Raw genomic sequence first — 25,517 nt, 5'->3', positions numbered from 1 at the left:
CCTAATGACTTGAACCATTCACCCATTATTAACTATGTATGAGTAAACTGAATAAAAAAGAACAATCATCTAATTAAAAATAATGAACATAATCATTTACATACATATTGAATTGAACATTCGACATATTCATTATTCACATTATTTAGTATTCTCATTATTTATCTATATTTTTCTATTAATAAATAATAATAATATTTGAGAGACAATAAAAAATTAATTTAAACAATCTAAAATTATTTATTTAATATTTATTAATTATTGTTAAAATAATAATATAATTTAAAATATAATAAATATATAATTACATATAATAAAATTTGGAAAAGTCTAGGGACCAGCAATTTTGGTATTTTTTTGCCATTACTTAACCATCAAAATAAAAGTGAGTGATCTTTCACTATTAGATGTAATTTTACACCATTAAAAATACTATTAATGACCAATTAATGGTTACAAAATACCAAAATTACTGACTCTCTAGCATTTCTCATAAAATTATAAATGTTATATAAGATAACTTTAGATATTATCTTACTAGTTAGTATTATCGAATCGATAAATAATAAAACTTTAGGTTTTAAAGCACGGTTGAAATCCTTGATAATAGATATTCATGGCCATTATTTGAAAATTCATATTAGGGATAGATCCAAAAATTTGATAGAGAAAGAGTCAAAAATTAAAATATTATATAATTAAATATAATAATATATATTTAGTAATATATATTCATGATTAATATTTTTTTTAATTAAAAATACTAATAAGTATTTGTTATATAAAAAGGTTGTCTTAGTTTTTATAATTTTTTTATTTTAGATTTGATAAAATATAAAAATTATTTATTTTTTTAATTAGTTTATTTTGTTGAGTATTATTATGACAGTAAATTATATTTTTATGCTTCATATCATAAAAATATATGTTATAAAATAATATAAATAAGTAATTCTAATAACTTTGTTATATATATTTAAAACATATTTGTGAATAAAATATATAAAATATAATCGTTTTAATGAATTTATTTAATATGTTATAATTTTAATATCATAAGAAAAATAAATAAATTTTAAAATAATTTATTTTCATAATATATAATGATATTTTAGTTATTATAAATATTAAAGTATTTTTATACAATAATAGGTGTAAAAATTAAGAAAATATTTAAAAAAAGATTTTAAATTATCAGATTAAATTTTTTTATTTAAATTAGAAAGATAAAAGAAAGTCTACCAATATCTAATAAACAATAAATTTTTAAATTTATTATTTTTTTAATTTTTAAACTAAAAAAATAATTTTTTTCTAATAGTAGAAAAAATAAAAAATTCTAATAATATCCAAAAAATAAAAATTTTTAAAAATTTAAAATTTTTAAAATTAATTTATTCTTAATTTGTGAACAAATACAATAAAAAAAGTCAACAATTCAAGTATAATATTATCCAGTGAAAAATAAATTTATATAATAATTTTATATACTTAAAATGATTAACTTCAATTTAAATAAGTTGGAAGCCAAGGCCTACGCTTGCCCCTTGCATCCGTCCGCAGTTACTTGAGGATCACTCTTTCTATCTAATTTTTTGTGTGGGTTATGTTTTATATGACAATTCCAAATTAAACTTTCTTTTTAAGGTTAATTGTAGTAGTTGATATCTTTTATGACCATATTTTCCTTTCCTATAAATATGCTTGAAAAGTGTGCATGATATTTTGAGCCTATACTAGTGAACAATGACTTCTCAGCTTCTTTTCCATCTAAATCGCATGCCTCTTTGTTCTGATGTTACCCCACCGCCACCACCCAAATATACTTTTGCTTTCAAGTTTCACCTTCAATGTTCTCGGGTTTCTTTGTGGGGTATGCTTGTAATTTTGTATATGACTTTCGTTATCTTGTTTATTTAATTATATATTTGATCTGATTTAATTTACATAGTATTGAATATGTATGTAATTTAAGTGGTAAAGTCTTCACTTAAAATTCCAAATCTTTACCCCTTAAGAAGTGATTTTAGTATATATATTAAATAATAATCATTCAAGTGTCTTTAAAAGTATCCATTTAAACTTTTGAAATAAATAATTTATGATATGATGATATTATAATTTTTATAATTAAAATTTTTAAAAAAGGAATGAAGCAGAAATTTTGCAAATTGAAAGGAAAGGAAAAAAAATTAGTATTTTTAGAATATTTGGAAAATTTACTTAGTATTATTCATGTTTCAGTTATATCTAAAAAAATTACTTAGTATTATTCATCATTTAAAACAAAAAGTTAATGTTATATATTTTGCTATAAATAACTTGTTACTGGGTAACGACACACTTTTTAATGAACCAATTGCTTCAAACATATACTTTCTCTTTCCAATAGGTACACGTTCGCACCGAATTAATGAAGTCGAACATGCCAAGAAATGTGCTGGATTTCGTCCAATATATGGAAAATCCTCTCCAACTCTTGATTTAAAGGTGAATAAATTTCTGTTACTTTATCAGAACATTATTATTAAGGGACTTTTTAAATGTCCTTGTTAAAAAAAATTTTGTTTGTCTTTAGATTTAGAAGAGAACATCCGTAAAAGTTGTATAAGATAAATAATTGTTTTATATGTAATCGTCAATTTGTATTTAAATGTAATATTAAGTACTTTCTTTAACTTAAAAAAATAGGTATATATTTTGTTTTTAATATTTTTAAAAATTTTTAAAATATTTTTAATGTTTAAATTTATTTTAATTTTATCTTTAATGTTTTTGATAAATTTTAATTTTATTCCTTCTGTTAAATTTTTTTTTATGTTCAACCTATAGTAGTCAATATTTTTTTTTATTTTTACTCTTTTATCTCTATCTATCCCACCACCATTATCACCAGTCCACCATCATGATTAGTACACACTCTCTAAATTCTTAACCCTTCAATCTATTCACATTTCCATCCACCGCCGATCTTTATAATCCTCAAAACAGGGGTAGATCTAAATATTTACATAATAAAATAAGACTAAAATAAAATTTTAAGAGAATTAAATTAAAATTTACATATAACTTATATATAAAAAATTAAAGTCGGAAGGTCATTGCCCCGTTTCTTACTACAAAGCTCCGACCCTGCCTCGAAGAGAACCTTTTTGAGACTCAGCTGATCTCGAAACTATTGTTTTCAAATAATCTAATAAACACCATAGAAACACAACAGCACACTAATTGGGCTGGTAGGATCAGAGACGATAAAGAAGATTAAAAAAAAAAAATCTTTGGGTTTTTAGAGGAGTTGGTTGATTGGGAATGAAAAGAAGACAAGAAAGGGGGAAGAAGGGTGGGGACCAAGTGAATGGTGGTGCTAGTTTTTTTTTATATATATATATGGTAAGTTTTATGGTGACATTGGTTTTGGTGACTAAAGGTGGCATAAGATTGACTAACAAGTAAAATATTGATACATGACAAGAAAATTAAATCTAAAATCAAAATGATTCTTTCTCTTATAATTTTTTATAATTATTTTTATCAAAATAATTTCTTATAATTATTTTCATAATTATAAAAAATAATTTCAAAAAAATAACACCAAAATAATTTTATAATTATGTTTATAATTATTATTTTATTATTATTTTTATTTTTAAAAATAATTTTTTATAATTATTTTTATTTTTTAATTATTTTTATTATTATTATTTTTAATAATTTCCAAAAATAACACCAAAATTATTTTTTTAATTATTTTTATTATTATTTTTATTTCTAAAAATAATTTTTTATAATTATTTTTTTGTAATTTCGAAAAACTAACACCTAAATGATATTCTTCCTCTTGGTGTTAGTTTAAAAATAATTATAAAAAATTATAAGAGAGAGAATATTATTTTGGTTTTAGTTTTTCAAAATTACAAAAAGAAAAAATAATTATAAAAAAAATTTATTTTGATAAAAAATAATAATAAAAATAATTAAAAAATAATTTTGGTATTATTTTTAGAAATTATTAAAAATAATAATAATAAAAATAATTATAAAAAAATCATTTTAGTAAAAATAATTATAAAAATAATTATAAGAAATTATTTTTTAAAAATAATAATAATAAAAAAATAATAATTATAAATATAATTAAAAATTATTTTAATATTTTTAAATTATTTTTATAATTATAAAAAATTATTTTGATAAAAGTAATTATAAGAAATTATAAGAAAGTGAGAATCATTTTAGTTTTAGATTTAATTTTTTTGTTATGTATCAATATTTTATTTGTTGGTCAAACTTATGTCAATTTTAGCCACTAAAACTAATTTCACCATAGAACTTTCCTCTATATATATATATATATGTAGGATATGCATAGATTGTAGTTGAGAATTTAGAGAGAAAGAGAGTAGCTAGTGATAATGATCGGATGTGAACAGATTGGGATTGAGGATTTAGGGAGAGAGTGTGTCATTGGAGGAGGAAGATGATAGAGGAAAAAAGGTAAAAGCGAAAAAAACTGTGTTGATGGTCAAAAGTTTGACAATAGAGATAGAATTGAAATTTATCGAAAAAGTTAAATATAAAATTGAAACAAATTAAATGTTAAACGTATTTTTGAAAATTTCGAAAATGTTTGGGATAAAACATATACTTTATCAAAAAAAATTGTAAGAACTAAATTTATATTAGCGTCTAAATGTTGACGGCGTAGTGCGACGATGCGGGTGGCAACGGAATGAAAGATTGTGCAGCGCGACAGAAGAGGCATATGACTCGGCGTGACTTCTCGACCGTGGTGGACGGCGTTCTCGCAGTGGAAGCAACACAGTGCAATGGGCTCGTTCACGGCAGCACTGGAGGAGGCAATGGCGGCACAAATGTGGTCTGTGGCGGACGTTGACGGCGCGGGTGACGGCGTGCAGATTAAGAGAGTCAGACGGCTATAGTGTTTTGTTTTAAACTAGGGTTAAGAGGAGTGAGTATATATGGAGTGGGTTTTTTTTAATGGACTTTAAATCTAGTCTAATAAAAATTGGCAAAAATTGACTGGACCTTCTGATGATTATCTAACGGAATAGTTAGTAAATTTAATAGGACCTTTAGATTAATTAGACATAAAAATGTCAACCAATAACTAGACAACACAATGATTAATTTTGGATTTGCAGTTTTTAAACTTTAGACGTGTAACATTTTAGCTTTTTTATGTTGTGACTATTTTTGTTAGCTATTGCCTATTTTATTGTTCTTTAACAGACTGTAACTTTTACATAAAAATATAAATTCAAAATGAATCAATAAAGAGTTTAACAACGAAATAAACATCAAACATTTCATAGAAAAATAATATTATCCTTCTTGCTGTTTTGAATGTGATAGTTATATTACACAACAGAAAATGCACGTGTGAGTGAAAAGAATTGATTTTCATATTCTTGAATTAAGCGATGCGAATTCAATACCTAGACTTAGATATAAAAAGAATTTAATTAAAAAATCATTGTAATATGTCTATATTATGGTAATATAGAATTTATAGTATTTTAAAAAATATTTTATTAAAATTAAAGTAATATTTTTTAATTATTTAGCAACGTTTTTTTAAAAAATATTACTAAAAAAATATTAGCAAAATATAAAAAAAGTGTAACTTTAATTTTAATAATATTTTATAATCATTATAATTATTATAAACATAAACATATTAGAATTTATCCTGATAGTATAAGTAAAGTTTAGGATTTGTTATTTTTGTTTAGTTATATTTTATTTTAAATTTAAATGTATTGATGTTTAGGAATACTGATTTTGTATTTTAAATATAAAAGATAGAAAACATGGGATATTAAATAAAAATATTATGTGAATACAAAGAATTAGTTACTATATATTTATATATAAATATACATATAATTTAACTTATTTTTAATATATTTTATAATTTAATGTATATTTTATATTATTTACTGATTTGAATATATACCTAATATAATTTTTATTTAAATTAATTTTAATGGTTATTAGTTGAATAAAGACTAAATTTTATCAGTTATCTAGTCGCACTAATTTTGTAAATAGGTTTTTATATTTTAGAATCTTTTAATTAGTTAGGTCTTTGCAGTTAAATCCTATAAACATATAATATGCTTACGGGGATTTAGTGGGAAAAAATTGTAAATATTAAGAAATTAATTATAAATTAAATTTTTGTTATATTATCAGAGTTCTTTTTATTAGAAAAAGCTTTAAGTTTTTATTCTTTGTGTTTAAATGTATACTACATATAAGACTACTGTGGTTTTTGAATTTTTTGAGGAATAAATTATTAAAATATAAAAACTTATTATATAAATTCAGTAAAATTGTAGAACATCCAAATTAATTAAAATTATTATATATCATAATCGTAAAAATTAATGTGTAAATATTCGGGTAAATAACTACAATAAAACATTTGGGTTTTAAATTTATGAAATACAACTTTTGCATATTGGACACAGAAATACAATTTTTCACAAAACTATATAAACCGCGAGAGGAGTCCCACGGATTCTAAATATACATAAACCATTACACCCCTCCAGCGATTTATGTTAAAACGAAAAATGGTTAGAAACCGCGGCAGGGGTCTCACGGTTTCTATGTAAATGGTAAACGTGCATAAACCACGACAGGGTCCACTGGTTTATGCTTGCACCAAATTCGCCTATATATACCAATCAAGAGGGAGTGGCGCGATGGTAGAGAGTCATTTTCACACCTTCACAAATGAATAGTGAGGAGAGTTTTTTGGTTCTAGGCCACTCGACACATGCAACGATATAGCCATGCCAATGTTGCCGCACCCCAACTATAACTACCCATCTCGTCAAGCCTCGCCACAAAGGGAAACCACCGTATATGAACCCGATTTCCACTCTTGTCACCGAACAACTGAGTGGATAGCAGCATTATAATGTAAGCCCATGCATATATGCTTACGGTGTCCTCAGTAGCATCCTCTGGCAGCACCCTGAATTTCTCATGGAACCAGGTGAAGTGGACTGTAAACTGCTTTACCTCATTCGGCAGGGGAAGCTCGCAAAATAGTTCCTGAAACCACTCCAAGCGAGTTTGCCATCATCCATCAGCTTCTCAAAATCTGTAAGGCACCCGGATACAGGTAAACCATCCACGGACAGCCCTAGATGGTATACAACATCCTGCAGCGTGATGGTGCACTCTCCGAATGGCATATGAAAGGTGTGCGTCTCAGGATGCCACCTCTCAATGAATGCGCTGACTAGGGACTCATCCAACCAGAACCACCTCGTGTTGAGCCTCGTCAGGTAGTACAAACCAGCCTTTTCCAGATAGGGTATGATCCTGTCATGCAGAGACATGTTCTGTTGTCTTTGGACACTATAAATACATCTACTTAACTGTAGCATGTGAGAGAAATAATCAAACCAAATGAAATTTCATCAATAACAAGTTTAACCCATAGATTATAACTGGAAACAGATACTAAAGTTATAATTTTAAATTTTAAATCTTAAATTTAAAAACATAAACTACAAAATTTATAATTTTAAAGTTTAAGAAGGTAAAATACAATAATTACGTTCTATTTACAAAATTTAATCTTTAAATAAATTTTAAACTCTAAAAAACTAAAGCTATAATATTAGAATTTAAACTTACATATTTAAAACCTAAAATTTTAAATCTTAGATTTTAAATATGATACTTAATCAACAACCCTACAAGCCTTACAATTTGAACCCTATATCTCAAATACAAGAGGATCATCATTCTACTTAAACATTTCATCTTACCTTTGTATTTTACATCTTAACTTTGAAATCCTAAATTGGTCAATCCTAAATTATGTGTTCTAACTACTGCACCCGAATACTACATTTTATGTTATATGAAATACAACAACTAAAAGAAAACAAACTTACCTATTCGTTTATGCTGCCGACAACATGCGCAACGCCGTTGAGCCGGTAAAGACTGCGTTCATCTGCCATGGTCCCGGCCCCAACAAAGTTAGAATGTCTTCCTCACCACACTTTCCTCTCTCCCTCTCTCTAGAACGTCTCTTTCTCTCTCTAAGAATATGAAAGTGGCTCAAACTGAATAATCCGTGACTCCCCTATTGCGTATTTATACTAAAGCATAAACCGCTGGACCCCTGTTGCAGTTTATGTATATTTGCTATTTACACAGAAACTGCGAGATACCTGTCGCGGTTTCTGGCCATTTTGCATCTCAATGTAAACCATTGGAAGGGTGTAACGGTTTATGTTCATTTAGAATCCGTGGGACCCCTCTCGCAGTTTACATAGCTTAGTAAAAAATCGCATTTTCGTATGCAATGTGCAAAAGTTGTATTTCGATAAATTAAAGCCCAAATATTTTATTCTGGTAATTTTTCCTAAATATTCTTAGTAAACATGCAAAATAATTGATAAATACATAAATCTAGCAAATAATTAAAAAAAACCCTCGAATGTGTATATTTTAAATTTCTAAACGTGCAGATTTAAGAAAAGACATAGATGATTATATTTTTAAGAGTAAACACACAATCTGATCCATGTCCATTTCAAATTAGGACAAGGCGACCCCTCACAAAAAAGTCTCCCACACCAGTCCCTGTCCGTGTATAAAATAACCCATCGCGCCCCCTCCCCTGTATCCCCCGTCCATAGTTGACAGAAAAGTCTGATGTGGCACTTACCAGTGCTGATTTGGCAGTTAGTCCAGAGTTAAGTTCCAACGTGGATTATGGTTAATGGACAGGGGTCGATTTGTCCCCCTGTCACATTCAAAAACGGCGTCATTTTTGGGTTAAAAAGGGAGGAAACGTCGTTCTCACCCTCATAACCCCCAAGCCCTAACTCATATTTACATAATAACCAAAACTCCTGTAACCTTCTTCACGCGAAAGGACAGAGAGTGGTGGAAGTAGCTAGTGTTGGTGCTGACAAGGGTGCTCACAAGGCCGCTAGGAAGGACTCAGAGGACTCTTCTAACTCTGCACTTGATGGAGTCATTGACGTCGTGTAGTGGAGGTAGCTTGTGTCGCCATTCAGATTAGTGACGGATTTGGGCATCTAAAAAATTATCACTATCCAAACTTTGTTCCTAAATTGCATGTTGGTGTTGCAGTGTTCAGTAGTGTTGAAATGGGTTTCTTGGTTGTGATTTTTTAAAAATATTGTGGCCGTGAATGGACTTTGAAGTTTTTTAATTAATTTGTTAAATAATTAATGTTGCTTGTCAGTAGTTTAGATCACTAGTACAGTGAGATAAAATGTCATGAACTGAATTTTGATTAGTAGTAGTAATTTGCAAATGGAAGAGTTTGAAGTAGTTTCTATTTTCCATCATGGAGGAAATTTTAAGAGGAATGCACATGGTAAATTAGAATATATTGATAAAAAGTGAAGAAGTAGCCACCCTTAGACATTAATTTGATGAACTTATTTGATTTCGAAGCGTTATTGAAGGAGTTGGGTTACACAGAGTACAAGACTATGTTTTGATTTGATAGCATGTCACCTGACTTAGAATCTGGCTTACATGTAATGAGGGGTGATGTTGAGATAAATAACATGAGAAATAACAAGAGTAAAAACAAGGGGACAAATGAGATTTATATCTACTTTGATCATTCGCGTGCCAGAAGTTGTGGATGAGGAGAAGCAAGTTGAGGAAGTTATTCTGAGTGACTCATCATCCTCAAGTGATGGGTATGAAACAATTGAGGACGAGCCATATAAGTCACCTCCTCCGGGATATGAAGATACTCATAGTAGTGAAGATAGTGAGGAACAAAAAAGGAAGGAGAGATTGAAGAACAAGAAGAAAAAAATGGTGTCACCAAGAAAGAGAGCTAGTCAGGGTCCAACTAGAGAGGTGAAGTGTGGCCCAGCTGGTGAGGTGAAGGGTGGATTAGATGGTGAGGTGAAGTCTGGCCCAAATAGAAAATTAATCAAGAGTGGCCCAAATAGTAGGGATAAGGCTGGACCAAGTAAAGGTGGTCCATTTATTCTCCAAAGACAGCCAAGAAACGGGCTTCCAAGAGGTATTCAGGTAGGAGGAGGACACACATTCTGAGGGATGGAAAAACTGGGGTAGAAGGTGCAGTAGTTGATGGGCCTAAAGCAGGGGGTGATGTGGGGGACTGGAAATGGACTGGCTGGTGCAACAATGGCATCAAATTCTGAAATTATTGGGGAAGAGTTGGACTCAGATTATGACAAGCCTTATGAGTATGAGAGTAAAGCATTTAACAGTCCAGTGTCTAATGATGATGAAAACAAGACTGAATATGGGGAGGTTGAGTTTAAGGTGGGGCAAACATTCATCACAATGAAAAGTTTTAAGAATGCACTAAAGGACTATTTTGTGTATGAAGGGAAGGATGTAGTGTATCTAAAGAATGAAAAGAAGAGGGTGATGGCTGCATGTGCAAAAGAGGACTATCCTTTGTTGATTTTGACCTCTTGAAATAGTGTTAGGGGGTGTTATCAGGTGATGACATTGGTTAATGAGCATAACTGTGCTAGAAATTTTGGTAGTAATCTAGCTAACAAACAATGGGGGACATCAAAGTTGGTAAAGAGGCTACTGACTCAGCCTGACTTAAAGCTTAAACAGGCTAGGGAGTATATGATTAAGGATTACAATGTACATCTTAGTGAAAAAATGATAAGCAGGAGACTGAAGGTTGCTAGAGAGATAGTTATAGGCAACAAACAAACTTAGTATGAAAAGTTGTGTGACTATCTGATGGAACTACACAGAAATAATTCCGGGAGCACAGCTATGATTGATGTCATACCTCAACCAGAGTTGCTGCCACTGTTAGACAAGTTATATATAAGTTTGGATGCACGTAAAAGGGGTTTTAAAGATGGGTGCAGGCCTCTAATTAGGTTGGATAGGTGCTTCCTCAAAGGTTACTATAGTGGGCAGCTGTTATCTGCAGTGGGACAAGATGCCAATAACCACTTTTTTGTCATTGCGTATGCTATGGTTCTGAACGAATGTAAAGACACCTGGGGGTAGTTTTTGTCAATACTGCAGCATGATCTAGGGGATTGCACTGAGTTGGGACTGGATTTTATCTCCGATCATACAAGAAATGATTACATCTCAATCCCTTAAACTTTTCATTTATATAACTGTTAAAGTAACCTTGTTACAGGCTGTAGGAGAAAACTCTAATAGTAACCCTACACCATTTAGAGAGAAACACCAGATTATTAGGCCACCAGGTCCATATTTTGTGCCTCCGCCCATACCAGTACCGGGGCAAACCTTATGGTTCAAATCTCAACATTCCCAAGCACCAAACCTGATGTCTCACACCTCACAGCTCCAATCAAATGACTCAATAGCTGGGAAGACAACTCCAGGAAACAGTCATGATGCAATTTCTCAAGAGACGATGGCTGCTGCAACTTCTCCACTCCTAACCATGGTGCCCTAGGATTTCGTTATTATTGTTTAGAATACGAGTAGTATGTGGAGAGGTTGGAGAACCAGAGGATGAAGTTAACGTTTTCTCCCTCTTTAACCCAAAAACGACGCTGTTTTTAAATGTAACAGGGGGACAAATCGACCCCTGTCCATTAACCTTAATCCACATTGGAACTTAACTTTGGACTAACTGACAGATCAGCACCGGTAAATGTCACATCAGACTTTTTCGTCAAGTATGGACGAGGGATACAAGGAAAGGGGCGCGATGGTTATTTTATGCACGGACAGGGACCGACATGGGTGACTTTTTTGGTGAGGGATTGCCTTGTCCTAATTTAAAATGGACAGGAACCAAGTTGGGTGTTTATACTCTATTTTTAATAACAATTGTATTTATGTGTATATTAAAACTAGTTATTAATATAAAATATATGTTAAAATTTTAAAGATATATTAAAAATTAAATAAAATAAATATAATATACGTATTTATATATAAATACATAGTTGTTAATTTTAATATATAAATTGTATTTTTGTTTTAATAACTTATGTAACAACATTTTAGTTGTTATTAGTTTTCTTTACGTTTCCTCAAGTATATATTTACTACTAATGTTTAATTAATGGGAAAATGGATAAAAATATATATTAATTTTATACAATAAATAAATGTATACTTTAATTTTTTAATAAATCATTTGTACACGTTAATATTAAATTTTATTGTCATTTTTATCCTTTTATTTTGACGGTAATAATTGCCAAATGATTTTGTGTATGGTGTGACGTGATATTTTTAATAACATGGTGAAAACTAAATAATAAATTATTGAATTTATTAAATTTGAATAAAAAAATTTATAACTAACTTAGAATCTTCGTTCTTTTTCTTCTTTCTTCAAAATTTACTTTGAACAGAGCCCTAGCAGCTATTTTTGAGTTGCAGCCTTTGATCCACATTCACTTTTTAGAGAAGAAAAGAAGAGAATGAAGATTCTAAATCACTTATAAACTTTTTTTATTCAAATTTAACAAATTCAATAATTTATCATATAGTTTCTATTGTGTCATCAAAAGGGTCACATCATATAATGTACAAAATCATCATCTACCAGTCACTATCCAGACAATGAAAGGGTAGAAATAACAACAAAACTTAATATTGGTGTGTACAGATGATTCATTAAAAAATTAAAGGATTTTGTTAGGTAGACAATGACTTTTATAAATAATGTGAACAATGAATTTTAAAATTGATTCAATAAAATAAAAAAATACTCAACTCTTAAATTATCTCCTAAACTCTAACATTATGATAACTATCTACACACCTAGTGAATTAAATATTCGACATATCTATTGTTCACATTATTTAATATTTTCATTGTCTATCTATACTTTTTTAAAATTAAAATATATATCTATCCATCTTATGAAAATTTATGTGTACTTTTATCTATTCTTCTTTAATTAGTTCGTAATTAATGTTTGATTTGCATGAAAGGAGGTGGAAACAAAGGAGATAAGAGAGAAGATAAAAGTGGTGAAATGTATGTTGGGGTCAATGGAAGATGGAGAAGCAAGCGTGTCAGCATATGACACTGCATGGGTTGGTCTGGTGAAAGATGTTAATGGCGGAAATGCCCCTCAGTTCCCTTCGTGTCTTGAATGGATAGCCAACAATCAGCTTCCAGATGGTTCTTGGGGTGATGCTAATTACTTTTCACCCCGTGACCGTCTTCTTAATACCCTCGCCTGTGTTATTGCATTCACTAAATGGAATTTGCACCCCGAAATGTGTCACAAGGGTAACTTCATTCTTACATATAATTTATGTGATTGAATAATGTTTTTTATATTCAATGAATTTCATTACTATAACATTATTATGTCATAATATTATCACGTACAGGGCTCACATTCTTTAAGGAAAATCTAAGCAAGATTCAAGATGAGAGTGCCGCAGAAGATCTAGTTGGTTTTGAATTTACTTTACCTTCTCTTCTTGACTTGGCTCGAAGTATGAATATTGAAGTGCCAGATGATTCTCCTATCTTGAAAGAATTATCAGCTATGAGAGATCTCAAGCTCAAAAGGTATCTTATATTTGATAAGAGAAAGTATAGAAAACTAATTTTTAATTAGTTAACATTATTTATTATTTGGATTTAAGTTTATAGTATAGAATTTAAGTTTAAGAGTTTATGATTTAAGATTTAAATTTAAAATAAATAATTAGGTGACGTTGACAACAAAAATTAGTTATTTAGCATTATTTTTGTGAGTAGTTCTTTTTTCAAATTTTTATTATTACTCGAGAGTAATATTTTGAGAATTGGTCCGAACTTGTCGGTTCAATTAGGTTAATCAAAAACTGATTATTAAATTAGTTCGGTTCAAACAAAAATTAGTTGATAATGAATTGATCAAAAATTAAAAGAATTGATAAAAAATTTTGATTAATCGGTTCAATTTTTTTAGTTAATCAATTTAAAATAATAAAAATAAAAAAATTAATTTTTTTACAAAATATTTTTTTTATATATAAATATACTATTCTATTCTAATCAGTTCGTTCTCAATTAAATCTTTAAATTTTTAAATCTTTAATTTTATCACTTCAATGATCAATTTAATTTTCAGAACTTTACTGGAGAGAATATCATTATTAATTGAGAAATCGAAAACTAAACTGATATGATATATGTATCTATACTACTTGAATGTTTAGAATACCAATAGAGATTATGCATAAGGTGCCTACATCAGTACTCTATAGTTTGGAGGGAATAATGGTAAATTTGGAGTGGAAACAACTTTTGAAGTTGCAGTCAAAAGATGGTTCATTCTTATTCTCTCCAGCGTCCACAGCCTATGCTTACATGCAGACCAAAGATAAAAATGCTCTCAAGTATCTCCACAACACTGTTAACGTTTGTAATGGTGCAGGTAATTAACAACAGTACCCATATAACACTTTCTCTTTTAATTAACTTTAAAGTGTATGTTTGTAGAATTGATTTCAAAAAAAGAAAAAAAATGAGAAGAATTGATTTTAAAGTGAAGTTATTTGTGTTTGAAATTTTGCATATAATAAAATGTAGTCTCTAATGACTTTATGTTTTGGTAGCTTCGGTGACTATGTGTGTCAATACTACAAAGTTAATTCGTAAAAACAATTTTACTTTTTTATCTTTTTCGTTGAGTAATTTTTAAAGCAATAAAACAACACTTAAAACACTAATGAGAAAAAGGTTAATGTAGTATTTCTTTTCTTTTAACAATTTTGGGGTGATATCAAAGCGCTTTTTATTTTTAATATGGAGGAAGGTGTGGAGTGATACAGCATTATGGAAAATAGGGGTGTTTTTCCTGCATGTGGTGTCAGAGGTTGAAATCGGACCGAGGGATTTAGAGCAAGGAACTCAAACGGTCCGATTAGAGGAAATTTACAAAAAAATATTTTTTTAAAGAAACTCGGAGGGTTTGTTTTGATTTAAAAAAAAAAAAAGAAAAATCCAAAAAACGGAGGTCCGTTTTCTTCTAAGGGAAAAATTAAAAAAACAAAACTTGTAAACGGAGGGTCCGTTTTCAGTTTAAGAAAAAAAAACTAAAAATGTAAACGGATGGTCCGATTTTATTTTAAATAAAAAAAACTAATCGGACGGTCCGATTTGTGGTCAACGAATTTTTTAACAAAGAACTCGGACGGTCCGATTTCTCTTTGTCCTACACCTGTGTCTAACACCTGTATACTCCATAACCAAACACAACTCACACACTCTTCCAATATAAAAAAAATTAGCCGATATCAAATCATATACCCACAAACTACGCAAAATATATGTTACAAAAAAGGATCGTCTCAATACTAAAAAAGGAAAAGAAAAAGTTGGATCATCTTCTTCATCACTCATCTTCTACCTCAGATGTCTTCTCTATTAAACTTCATTGGAATTCAGAAAATCATCATTGACCAAATTTAAATCATATTAGTTAAAAACTACTTCAAATCATATTAGTGCTAGATTTTCTAACAATTATTAAATTTATAAGATTTTCATTTATTGCAAATAGTGAAGCCAAAATCTTCTTTATTTTCTCCCGTGTTCTACTTCAAGTGATCTTCCCCAACACCTAAATTACCTTCCATGAATCTTAAACAAAATATCACTACAAAAAAGTTGTTAGATACTTTTGAATTTATAGGCTAATTTAGTAAAAAATCTGTTGTTAACTTGTTTATTGTTGATTTTAGCGGCAGAATAAATCCAACGCTATAAATCTTGCTGATAATTGTTTACTGATGGATTTTTTTCCGTCGCTAATTAGTAATTACCCACGAATTTAACAGCAGATATAAACTTTTAATTATGTAATTCTGGAGTTTGGTACTGTCGGATTTTTTTCTAATAAATCCGACGGTAATATATTATTTATTATTACTGGCGGATTTAATCGACAATAATCTTAATTTTTTTAAAATATTTTTAAAAATTCAATATATAATATTAAATATTTAAATTTAATAATTTCTAAACTAATAAAATTCAAAATTTTACAACTTATAATAATTTTTAGTTGAAAGTTCACAAACAAGTTTAAATATCAAAGTTTATTATTAAAAAAAAGAAAATTCAATTAAACAAGAAAATCATATTTGAAATGCACCAAACTCTCAATTACAAAAATTGAACAAAATTAAATCAAAAATCGAAATAGCAATACTGATAAGCATTAGAGATTAGGCTATATTAATATTACTACATTACATAAACAATCAATCATACTAAACTATTTATAATACTAACAATTAACTAATTTGTTGTCTCTTCCTATTTTTCTATCTTGATCCCAATTCTTTGACTAATTGCAAGTGAGGTTGAAGAATCAAAGAGTTAGTGTAGTGAATATGTTATGTTACCATAATCTTATACTTTACATTGTTACTGCTATAAGAATGTATTGAACCTATTACATTACTATAATCTTTTGAAAACTTTTCATTAATACTGCTAGCATTTCATTGTTTGTTCATTTTTTCATTTCTATAGTAGTAATTCTGGACCGAGGTAAGTAGTGCTAAGCATATCTCTCTGTAACCAAGGGATTAGGAAAATACATACAAAAAGTATCGAATAACACACATTAAAACATGATAAGAAAATATGTATTATATGTTTATAAATGGGTGAACTTTTGAAATTTGCTTGTGAAAGCCATTCATATATGCAAGGAAGCAGAAACTAAAACCTTACTATTAGGATAACTATAGCATTTCACCAAACACTTGAAAAGTATGCGAAAAATAATAAGATGCATAGACATACATAAACAAGGGAATGAAAGAATAAAACAAACTATAGTGTAATCGGCAAAGGATCCAATCAAAATCCTAAGGCTCTACCAACACTGTATATTCCAGCAGTGTGTCTCATTAACTTGGAGCAAGGTTTTGCATCAAACCTCATCAGCTCGTCATTGGAATATCCCAAGAAACGTCACAGTGACATCTTATTACTTTAGTTGACACAATTTATTAGCACTATATTAGAAGAATGAATGATTATTTAATCTAGCTACTGGTTCACTGGATCAAAGTTTCAGCCATAGTCCAATCAGAATAATCGAATTATAATAAAATAATATATAAATAAACACACAAAACATAATTATATTCTAATATAAACTTTAAAATATCATCCAAATTAAAAAATCTACATCTACCAATGTGTTATAATCTCATCCAAATCCGCACAAGTCAAATAACAAAAGAAATATCCAAACAAGATTAATAACTAGGCAGCAATTAGTATGCAAATAAATAACAGCTAGAACAATAAGTAGGCAGCAAGAACAATAACAGCTAGGCAAATAAATTTAATAACTACATAGCAAAAAATTTAATAACACCTAACAAAAAATTAGCAAAAGAATTATTAGCAAGAACTGAACAATTATTAGCAAAAAATTTAACAAATCAACAAGAACAATGACAGCAACAGTAACAATCACTAACTAATCAATAAGAACCATAACAACAATAACTACAAGAACTAAACATCTATGCAACGACAACATAACAATCAAAAAAAGAATCAGCAACAAGAAAAACAATTAACAGAGGTTGAATAAGAACAATCAGCGACGAGATACTGAAGAACTGAATCGAGTAACAGAGTCGCGCACTATACCTGAACGCCGAAAGGAACGGAGCTGGAGGCGAGCAAGTCTGAAAGCAATGGAGATGAGAGGCAAAAGGTGACGACAAGGCGATGGCAGAGCTTGCATAGTGGCGGACAGAGAAACTAGCAACTTCAAGCTCTTGGAGAGGAAGGGGATGCACCGTCGGAGAGGGCAAGGATTATGGCAAAAAGGGATTGGAGTTTTTTATTGAAAAAATGCAAACAAGATGGAATAGGGAACGGGATGAGGGCAACGTACCTGGACGACGGAGGAGAGACAACTCCAGCGACAGAGGGAGCGGCAGCTACAGCTCTTCCAATTAACAGTGGCGGAGACAGAGGGAGCAACTCTGTTTGAGGCAATGAAACACGATACAGGCGACTTGACGCAGACTTTGGAGAAGAATGAAGATGGGCAGCGCTGGCAGAGGGTGGCCGGAGGTAGTTGCTAGGGAGAGAGAAGAGAGAAAAGAATGGGAGAGAGAGAAGAGTGTTCTCAAAAGTGAGGGGAGAGAGCTGCGCATTTTGAATTTAGATCAGATTTACCGTCAGATTTACCAGCGGATAAATCTAACAGTAATACATTGCGTATGACCAAAATGCAGCATTCCATTAATTGATCTTTATCGGCGAATTTAAATCCACCGATAATTCCGATGGTAATACTCGCGTCAATTTTTCTTTTTTCCATCCAAATATTATTGGCAATTTTACCGTAAAAAAACTAATCCGATGATAACTTTTTTTCGATAAATTTATTGCTATATCTATCAGTAAATTCACTGCTAATATTCTACGCTAATTTTAACGATAAATTTAACAGTATTTAACATTTTTTTGTAATATATGATTTTGAGCAAATTACGAAAAGATGATCCTTTTCCACCACCAAAACACACTCCGCAGTGGTTCTCACTTGGGTGATATCATATATTTCATTAAAGAAATTTGTGAAATTACAATATCTATTCATGTGATAAAAATTTTAACTTTTATTGTCATTAAATTATTAAAATAAATTTCAACTAACTCTTAATAAAATTAATGCCAATTTTAGGTTATTTATGAATTCATATTTAATTTTTGTCTAATTTATTTTTATAATAAATTTTAAATTTTTAAATATTATTTATTTTTATATTTTTAAATTAAATAATTTTTTTGATAAATTAAGTACTACCTTTTAAACATCATAATAATCACTTAAAATTAATTGTTTGACTGATATATATGCCAAGTGTTGAGATTGTATTTTGTGATCAATACATAGTCAACAAAATCCAAAAAAAAAAAAGAAAAAAGAGCGACACATTACACTTTTATATATATATATACTAAAATTAGTTATTAATATAAAATATATATTAAAATAAATTAAATTATCCATATATTTATACATAAATATATAATAATTGAATTAAATATTAATTTTAGTCTATAAATAATATTTTTATATAAATATATGTATGTAAATTTTAATATAACTATATTTATAATGACTATAATAACTATAAAATATTTTTAAAATTAAAATCATATTATTTTATACTTTGATAATATTTTATTAGTAATATTTAAAAAAATATTATTTTAATTTTAGCAATATTTTTAAAATACTATTACCATAGCATAAACATTTTTAAAAGTATTACTATCACCATAGTAATATTAATCCAAATGTATGATGCAGGTTAAAGTTGATACTTGATACGTTTGCGTTTTTTTTTTTTTTTTTGCCAGTTCCAAACTCGTATCCCATAGGCTTGTTTGAGCGGAATTGGATAGTTGGTCGTTTGGAACGTCTTGGCATTTCAAGATATTTTGAGCCGGAGATTAATGATTTTATGATGTATATCTCAAGGTAAGTTCATGAGATTATTTGATTTAGATTTTCAGTGATTTCAAATATGGAAAACTGTATAATTTCAGATATTGGACCGACAAGGGTCTTGGTTGGACAAGAGATTCGGGGGTTCCAGATATTGACGATTCAGTAATGGCATTTAGGTTACTAAGGTTACATGGTCACCAAGTTTTACCCGGTAACTTTTATTATTCATATATAGAAAATAAGACAAGAAAATATTTTCTACATTTTACTAAATTGTATTCTAATTAAATACAAATATGATTATATATAATATATGGTTCCAGAAATGATTAAAGTTATTAAATTTGGTAGATGCACTGAAGCATTTTGAGAAAAATGGTGAGTTCTTTTGCTTTGCCGGAGAAACAAGTCCGTCAATGTCAGCAACATACAATCTTTATAGAGCTTCTCAGGTGCTTTTTCCTGGGGAAATGATTCTTCAGGATGCCAAATATTTTTCGTTCAAATTCTTATCAGAGAATCGTGCGTCTAATGAGATATTTGATAAATGGATCATCACAAAAGATTTAATTGGCGAGGTATGTTCCAATATCATTCCCTTTACTTAAATTTGGTCATAAATGATATTTTTACTCTTTAAATCAATGCCCTCTAGTTAAATCATTTTTAAAACTCTTTTTCTGATGGTAATAAATAATATTTATAGGTGAGTTACGCGTTGGATGTGCCTTGGTATGCAAGTTTACCGAGATTGGAGACAAGATTTTACATAGAACAATATGGTGGTGAAAACGTTGTTTGGATTGCAAAGACACTTTTCAGGTAGAGATTCTTTAATCGGTGAACCAATAAAAATAGGTGAATACTACCATGAAGATTTTATCATTGTCTTCATATGAAAATACTTCTTTTTTACCATTAGATCATAAATTATATAGTTTGATTTTGATGTGTTACAAAAATGTTATTTTTTTTAAAGTCTGCCTAAATAAACAAAATACACTTTTAATATAAGAATCTTTATAAAAAGATGTTTTTAGCATCTTCATTTGAGTAGGTGCTGTAAAAAAATGGATTTAAGCTAATATTTATCTTTTAAAACACATTTTAAAATTATTGTTAATAATATATATATATATATATATATATATATATATATATATATAATAAGAATAAGTATTGTTTTGGTCCCTAACGTTGAGGGTCAGAATCGAAACCGTCTCCAACATAATTTTGGATTTAAAATCATCTTTAATATATTTTTTTGTATTAAAATCGTCATTTTTAATAAATTTTTTAATTTTATTTCTAAAATATCCCTATTTTAATAAAAAAAATTATAAAATAAAATAAAAAAGAACGCGTTTGGAGGGAGGGGAAGGAAACGCGTTTTTGGAGAGGGGGCGAAAGGAAACGCGAAGGGGGGTGGGGAGGGAGAGGGGAAAGGGGAAAGGAAGAGGGAGAAGGGGAAGGAGGGGGAGGGGACGGCGCCGGTTTTGGAGCTGTCGTCGCCGGAAGAAAGAAGAAAGCAGAGGGGCTGCGACGGGGGAGAAGAGAAGAGGGGAAAGAGAGAGGGAGCGCCAGTGGAGGGGAGGACCGTTCATGCATGCTTCTGCCGCCGTGGAGTGCGTCGCCGGGAAGAGGAGCACGACGCGAGGAGGGCGGCGCGCGAAGGAGAGAGAGAGGGATCCGAGGCTGAGCTGGTCCGCGCACGCTCCGTCGCCGGTCCGCGGGTGATGGGTGGCCAAGGAGAGAGAGGGACCGAGGGTGGAGTGCGTCGCCGGTCCTCGCACGCTCCGTCGCTGCCGCTGGTGATGATGGGTGGCTCTGCGCCGGTGGTTTTGCATCTGCTTCTTCTGCTTCTTCTTCTGTTGCATCTGCTTCTGTAGTTTCGGCTTCTGCATCAGCATCTTCTTCTTCTGCATCTGCTTCTGTTTGAGTTTCTGTTTTTGATTCTATGACTGTCTCTGCTTCTGCATCTGTGACTGCATCTGCTTCTGATTTTGATTTGTTGTTTTTTGATTTGGTTGTTAAATTTGTTGAATTTGGGTTGATTTGTTAAATTTCTGATTTCTGGATTTGTTGAATTTATGTTGATTTTATTGATGTTATTTTTTTTGGTGTGGAGGGTAGGTAAAGGAGCTGGTGGTGGTGCTGGTGGGAGTAAAGGTGCTGGTGGTGGTTGAGGTAAAGGTGCTGATGGTCGTGGAGGGCATTTTTGTCCAGAAAAAATTAAAAGGACGATTTTAATATGAAAAAACACGTTAAGGATTATTTTAAATCTAAAATTACGTTGGGGACGGTTTCGATTTTGACCCTCAACGTTAGGGACCAAAACAATACTTATCCCTATATAATATGATAAATATTAAGTCGTTAATAGTTTTCTCTCACATTTACCTTTTTTTTTAAATATTAACACTATTAATGTTTATTTTTCTTCGCTAAAAACATTGGCCCTATATATTTCTCGATTAAAGTTCAAAAGTGATTTCTAAGATTGATTTTGTATAGTAAAATTGTATCTCTAAAATTTCAATTGCATAAAAAGTATATACAAAATTGACTGATGTAACTTACGTTCCATTTTTCATTAACGGTTTGCTAATGTAATTTGATGATGTAAATTTTTAGTACATGTCTTATATCATGATTTGATCACATATAAATAAAGTAGTGACAGCTCGATCAATTATACATAACATGCATACATAAATGGTAGGACATCTTGTTACAGTAATATTATTCACGTAATTAAATCATAACGTAAGACGTGTAATTATATTTTTTATATAATTATAAAAAATGTTACTTGTCTTTTAAAATTTAGTTTTTAATAAATTTTTTTAAGTATTTATTATTATTTAATTAATTTAAATATTCACTTTTATCTATCAATTGTTCCAAAAATTAAAGAAATTACTTGTTTTTTATTTTTTATTTTTTCTAAAGACCGAATAAAAGACAATATTTAAAGGAGAAAACAAGTTAAAAGCTAACCTGAGTCTAAGTCATTCTTAAAGACGTTTTTTTTGTGCACAAGACCAATATCAAGATCCTCTTTAGAGCTTTAGTCATATTTCCTGTTCCAGTTCCACAATAACTTACAACTAATTATACACTTTATTTTTGTGTGCTGCACATGCCGCCATCTCTTCAGTTTATTTATTTATGTATTTGTTTATTGTTGGCAGGTTGCCTAGTGTGAACAACGAGATTTATCTTGAACTTGCCAAATTGGATTACAGCAAGAGTCAAGCAGTGCACTCTGCAGAATGGGAGAAAATCCAACGGTGAGGCACTCAATTATTATTTTATAAGATATGTGTATTGAAAATTGACGTGCTTCTAAATTTTGCAATGGAAATTGTTAGATGGCACTCGGAAACAGGATTGGAGGATTTTGGAGTGAGCAAAGAGAGTATTCTCCAAGCTTATTTTGTGGCAGCAGCTTGCATATTTGAACCTCAAAGGTGGTTAGAGCGACTCGCATGGGCTAAAACCGTAACTTTGATTCATGCATTCAAGTTCCATATCAACCATGATGAAGCAAGGAAGGTCATTTTAGAACAACTCAATAACAACTTTAACAGACAAGACTTGTCAAACAGGTAAATAAATATTAGAAAAAAAGACAAATAAATTCTTGGACTTTTAGTTTACGGATATTTAAGTTTTCGAAAAATTTTAAAATACATTTAAATTCTTGAATTTTTTAAAATTTAGACACATCAATTCCTTTGTTCACTTGGGTCTGTTAGGCCTAATAAAAAAATCAAATGTAACTTTAATTGTACTGACCTAACCGATATACGGACGTACATGTAAAAAAATGTTTAAAATGAGACAAATTAAATTTGAGAAGGTCAAGAACTGCTAGAGACATACCTTTTATTGATATTAGCCAACATTTTTAGCTAATACTTTATTTTTATACGCTTAGGAGTTAAACTTTAGTATTTAGGGTCTAAAATGGAGTATACAAAGTATAGAATGTTTGGCTAAAAGTTAGTCAAAAATAATACCTTTAGGAAAAAATCTAGGAGACTAGCAATTTTATTAAAATCTGGTAAGCACACAACCAGTAAAAGAAAAATGCCAATCCTATATCATTAGATGTAATCTTACACCGTTAAAAACATTAATGATGACTAATTTATGACTACAAATTACAAAATTTGATTGCACCTAACACTCCTCATAATTTTATTCGTCCAGTAACATTGCTCTTTATTCTATTATACATCTTTTAGAAACTTGAATGTGTGGTGAATATGCAACCCATGCTGCAGGAGGCTTGATAAGAACAACAAAAACGAGCAACTTCTTGGGATTTTGCTGATAACTCTTGACTATCTTGGATTGGAATTCTTTCAAAATCATGGACAGGAAATTTCCCATTATTTGAATCAAATTGTGAGTTTTTATTTATTTATTTATTTATTTCTTGTGATTAGAACACAACAAAATTTACAGTTTGTTTAGTTTAACAAAACATTTTTTTGTTTTTATATTGTGAAAGGTAAAGGAAGAAAATTTTTATTATTTTTTACAAAATCTTAAATAAAAAATATTAAAAATGAAAATAAAAACACAATGTAACAAATAAGAGAGGTTAGTCTCTTTTGAAAATTTGTTATTCCTGAATTGGTCAGTGGCAGAGTTGGTTGTTTAGTTGGCAAAATGAAGGAAGCAGCTCCAAAAGAGAAGCAGAGTTGATTGTGCAAACTATAAATTTAATGGCTGGTGATTGGTTACAAGAGCTACAGCTAAATTCTCAGTACCAAAGATTACTCAAAGCCACTAACAAAGTCTGCCATAAGCTCAAAGATTACCAAAGTGAGAAGGGAGAAAATGAACTGAGTATTGCAACCAAACCCACCACTACACCAGAAATAGAATCAGAAATGCAAGAGTTTGTGCAAGTAGTGCTCCAAAATTCCCAAGATGGCATTAAGAGTTCATTCTTCTTGGTGGCCAAGAGTTTTTACTATGTTGCATATTTTGACTCTCAGACCATTATGTCTCACGCTGACAAAGTCCTATTTCAGAAAGTGATGTAATAAATTAACATATTTCACTTTTTCAGTGGAATATATAGACCTTGAACCTTTTAAGATGGGAACCCTAATATGCAATAAAATAAACCATCACAGGGATGGACATTTTATATTTTCTTCCACTCATTCACAATATCTAATTTTTAATTATTCTATAATATTGCACTCATTCACACAAAACTATGAATTGCTTCTCTGCTTAGTTAGATTTTGGTTAGGTGCTCTATTTATTGCACAACTCCTCAACACTAGATATAACTAATATATAGTAATCCGTGACTGACTTCCTTGAATTTGAACATGTCCCTTAATCACTATCTAAAAATTCGGATGGAGTGAGGTCTGTATTGGCTGAGAAGAACAATCCCTTGGCTGAAGCTCCCCTTAAGTATCTTAGGACCCTTAGTGCAGTCTCAAAATGTTTGTCCGTAGCACAATCCCAAAAATTAACTTAATTTTTCAACCGCATAGCAGATTTCAGGTTTTGTGTTTGTGAGATACAATAGATATCCAATGATTCTTCTATATTCTGAATTTGATGTGAGTGGAGTCCCTGTGTGTTTCGATAAGGGTGATGTGAGTTAATAGGGGTTGAAGTTGGCTTTGCTGTCATCATCCCATAATCTTGGAGGAGATCAAGGCAATACTGGCGCTGGCACACAACAATCCCCCTCTTGCTTCGAGCGACTTCCATACCAAGAAAATACTTGAGTTCACCCAGATCTTTAATTTTGTACAGATCATGTAAATACCCTTTCATTCGAGAGATTTCATTCAAATTATTCCTAGCGAGCACAAGATCATCAACATAGACAAAAATGATTGTAAACCCACATGGAGAGCACTTAGTAAACATGTTGTAGTCATGTTTAGATTGGGTGTAGCCAACAACAACAAGAGAGGCAGCAAGTTTATTGGTGTTCCATTGCCTACTTGCTTGCTTCAATCCATAGAGAGAATGATC

The 25,517-nt window shown here is 30.2% G+C and overlaps 1 protein-coding gene across 5 annotated transcripts; it reads left to right on the top strand.

Annotated features, from left to right (window-relative positions):
• The first annotated feature begins 1,542 nt into the window (after positions 1 to 1,542).
• LOC112720124 (ent-copalyl diphosphate synthase 1) lies at positions 1,543 to 24,665 on the top strand. Of its 5 annotated transcripts, none has more exons than XM_072206397.1 (14): positions 1,618 to 1,873; positions 2,393 to 2,490; positions 12,985 to 13,285; positions 13,390 to 13,573; positions 14,209 to 14,426; positions 19,403 to 19,523; positions 19,592 to 19,704; positions 19,845 to 19,871; positions 20,010 to 20,071; positions 20,200 to 20,315; positions 22,688 to 22,786; positions 22,868 to 23,104; positions 23,786 to 23,909; positions 24,149 to 24,665. In XM_072206397.1, exons 1-14 carry the CDS (start codon positions 1,747 to 1,749, stop codon positions 24,554 to 24,556), a joined length of 2,235 nt encoding a protein of 744 aa, XP_072062498.1. In that variant the 5' UTR covers positions 1,618 to 1,746; the 3' UTR covers positions 24,557 to 24,665. The 5 variants fall into 5 exon arrangements, 4 of the variants coding, with proteins under 4 accessions (XP_025626733.1, XP_072062498.1, XP_072062497.1 ...); XM_072206396.1 differs by having other exon boundaries at positions 1,619 to 1,873; positions 12,982 to 13,285; XM_025770948.3 differs by having other exon boundaries at positions 1,543 to 1,873; positions 12,982 to 13,285; positions 19,845 to 20,071.
• Positions 24,666 to 25,517: the final 852 nt, after the last annotated feature.

The sequence above is a fragment of the Arachis hypogaea genome, chromosome 11 (assembly GCF_003086295.3).
Source record: "Arachis hypogaea cultivar Tifrunner chromosome 11, arahy.Tifrunner.gnm2.J5K5, whole genome shotgun sequence".
NCBI classification, from domain to species: Eukaryota; Viridiplantae; Streptophyta; class Magnoliopsida; order Fabales; family Fabaceae; genus Arachis; species Arachis hypogaea.
Note: the sequence above shows the minus strand (reverse complement) of the source record. Positions and strands in the feature narration are given on the sequence as shown.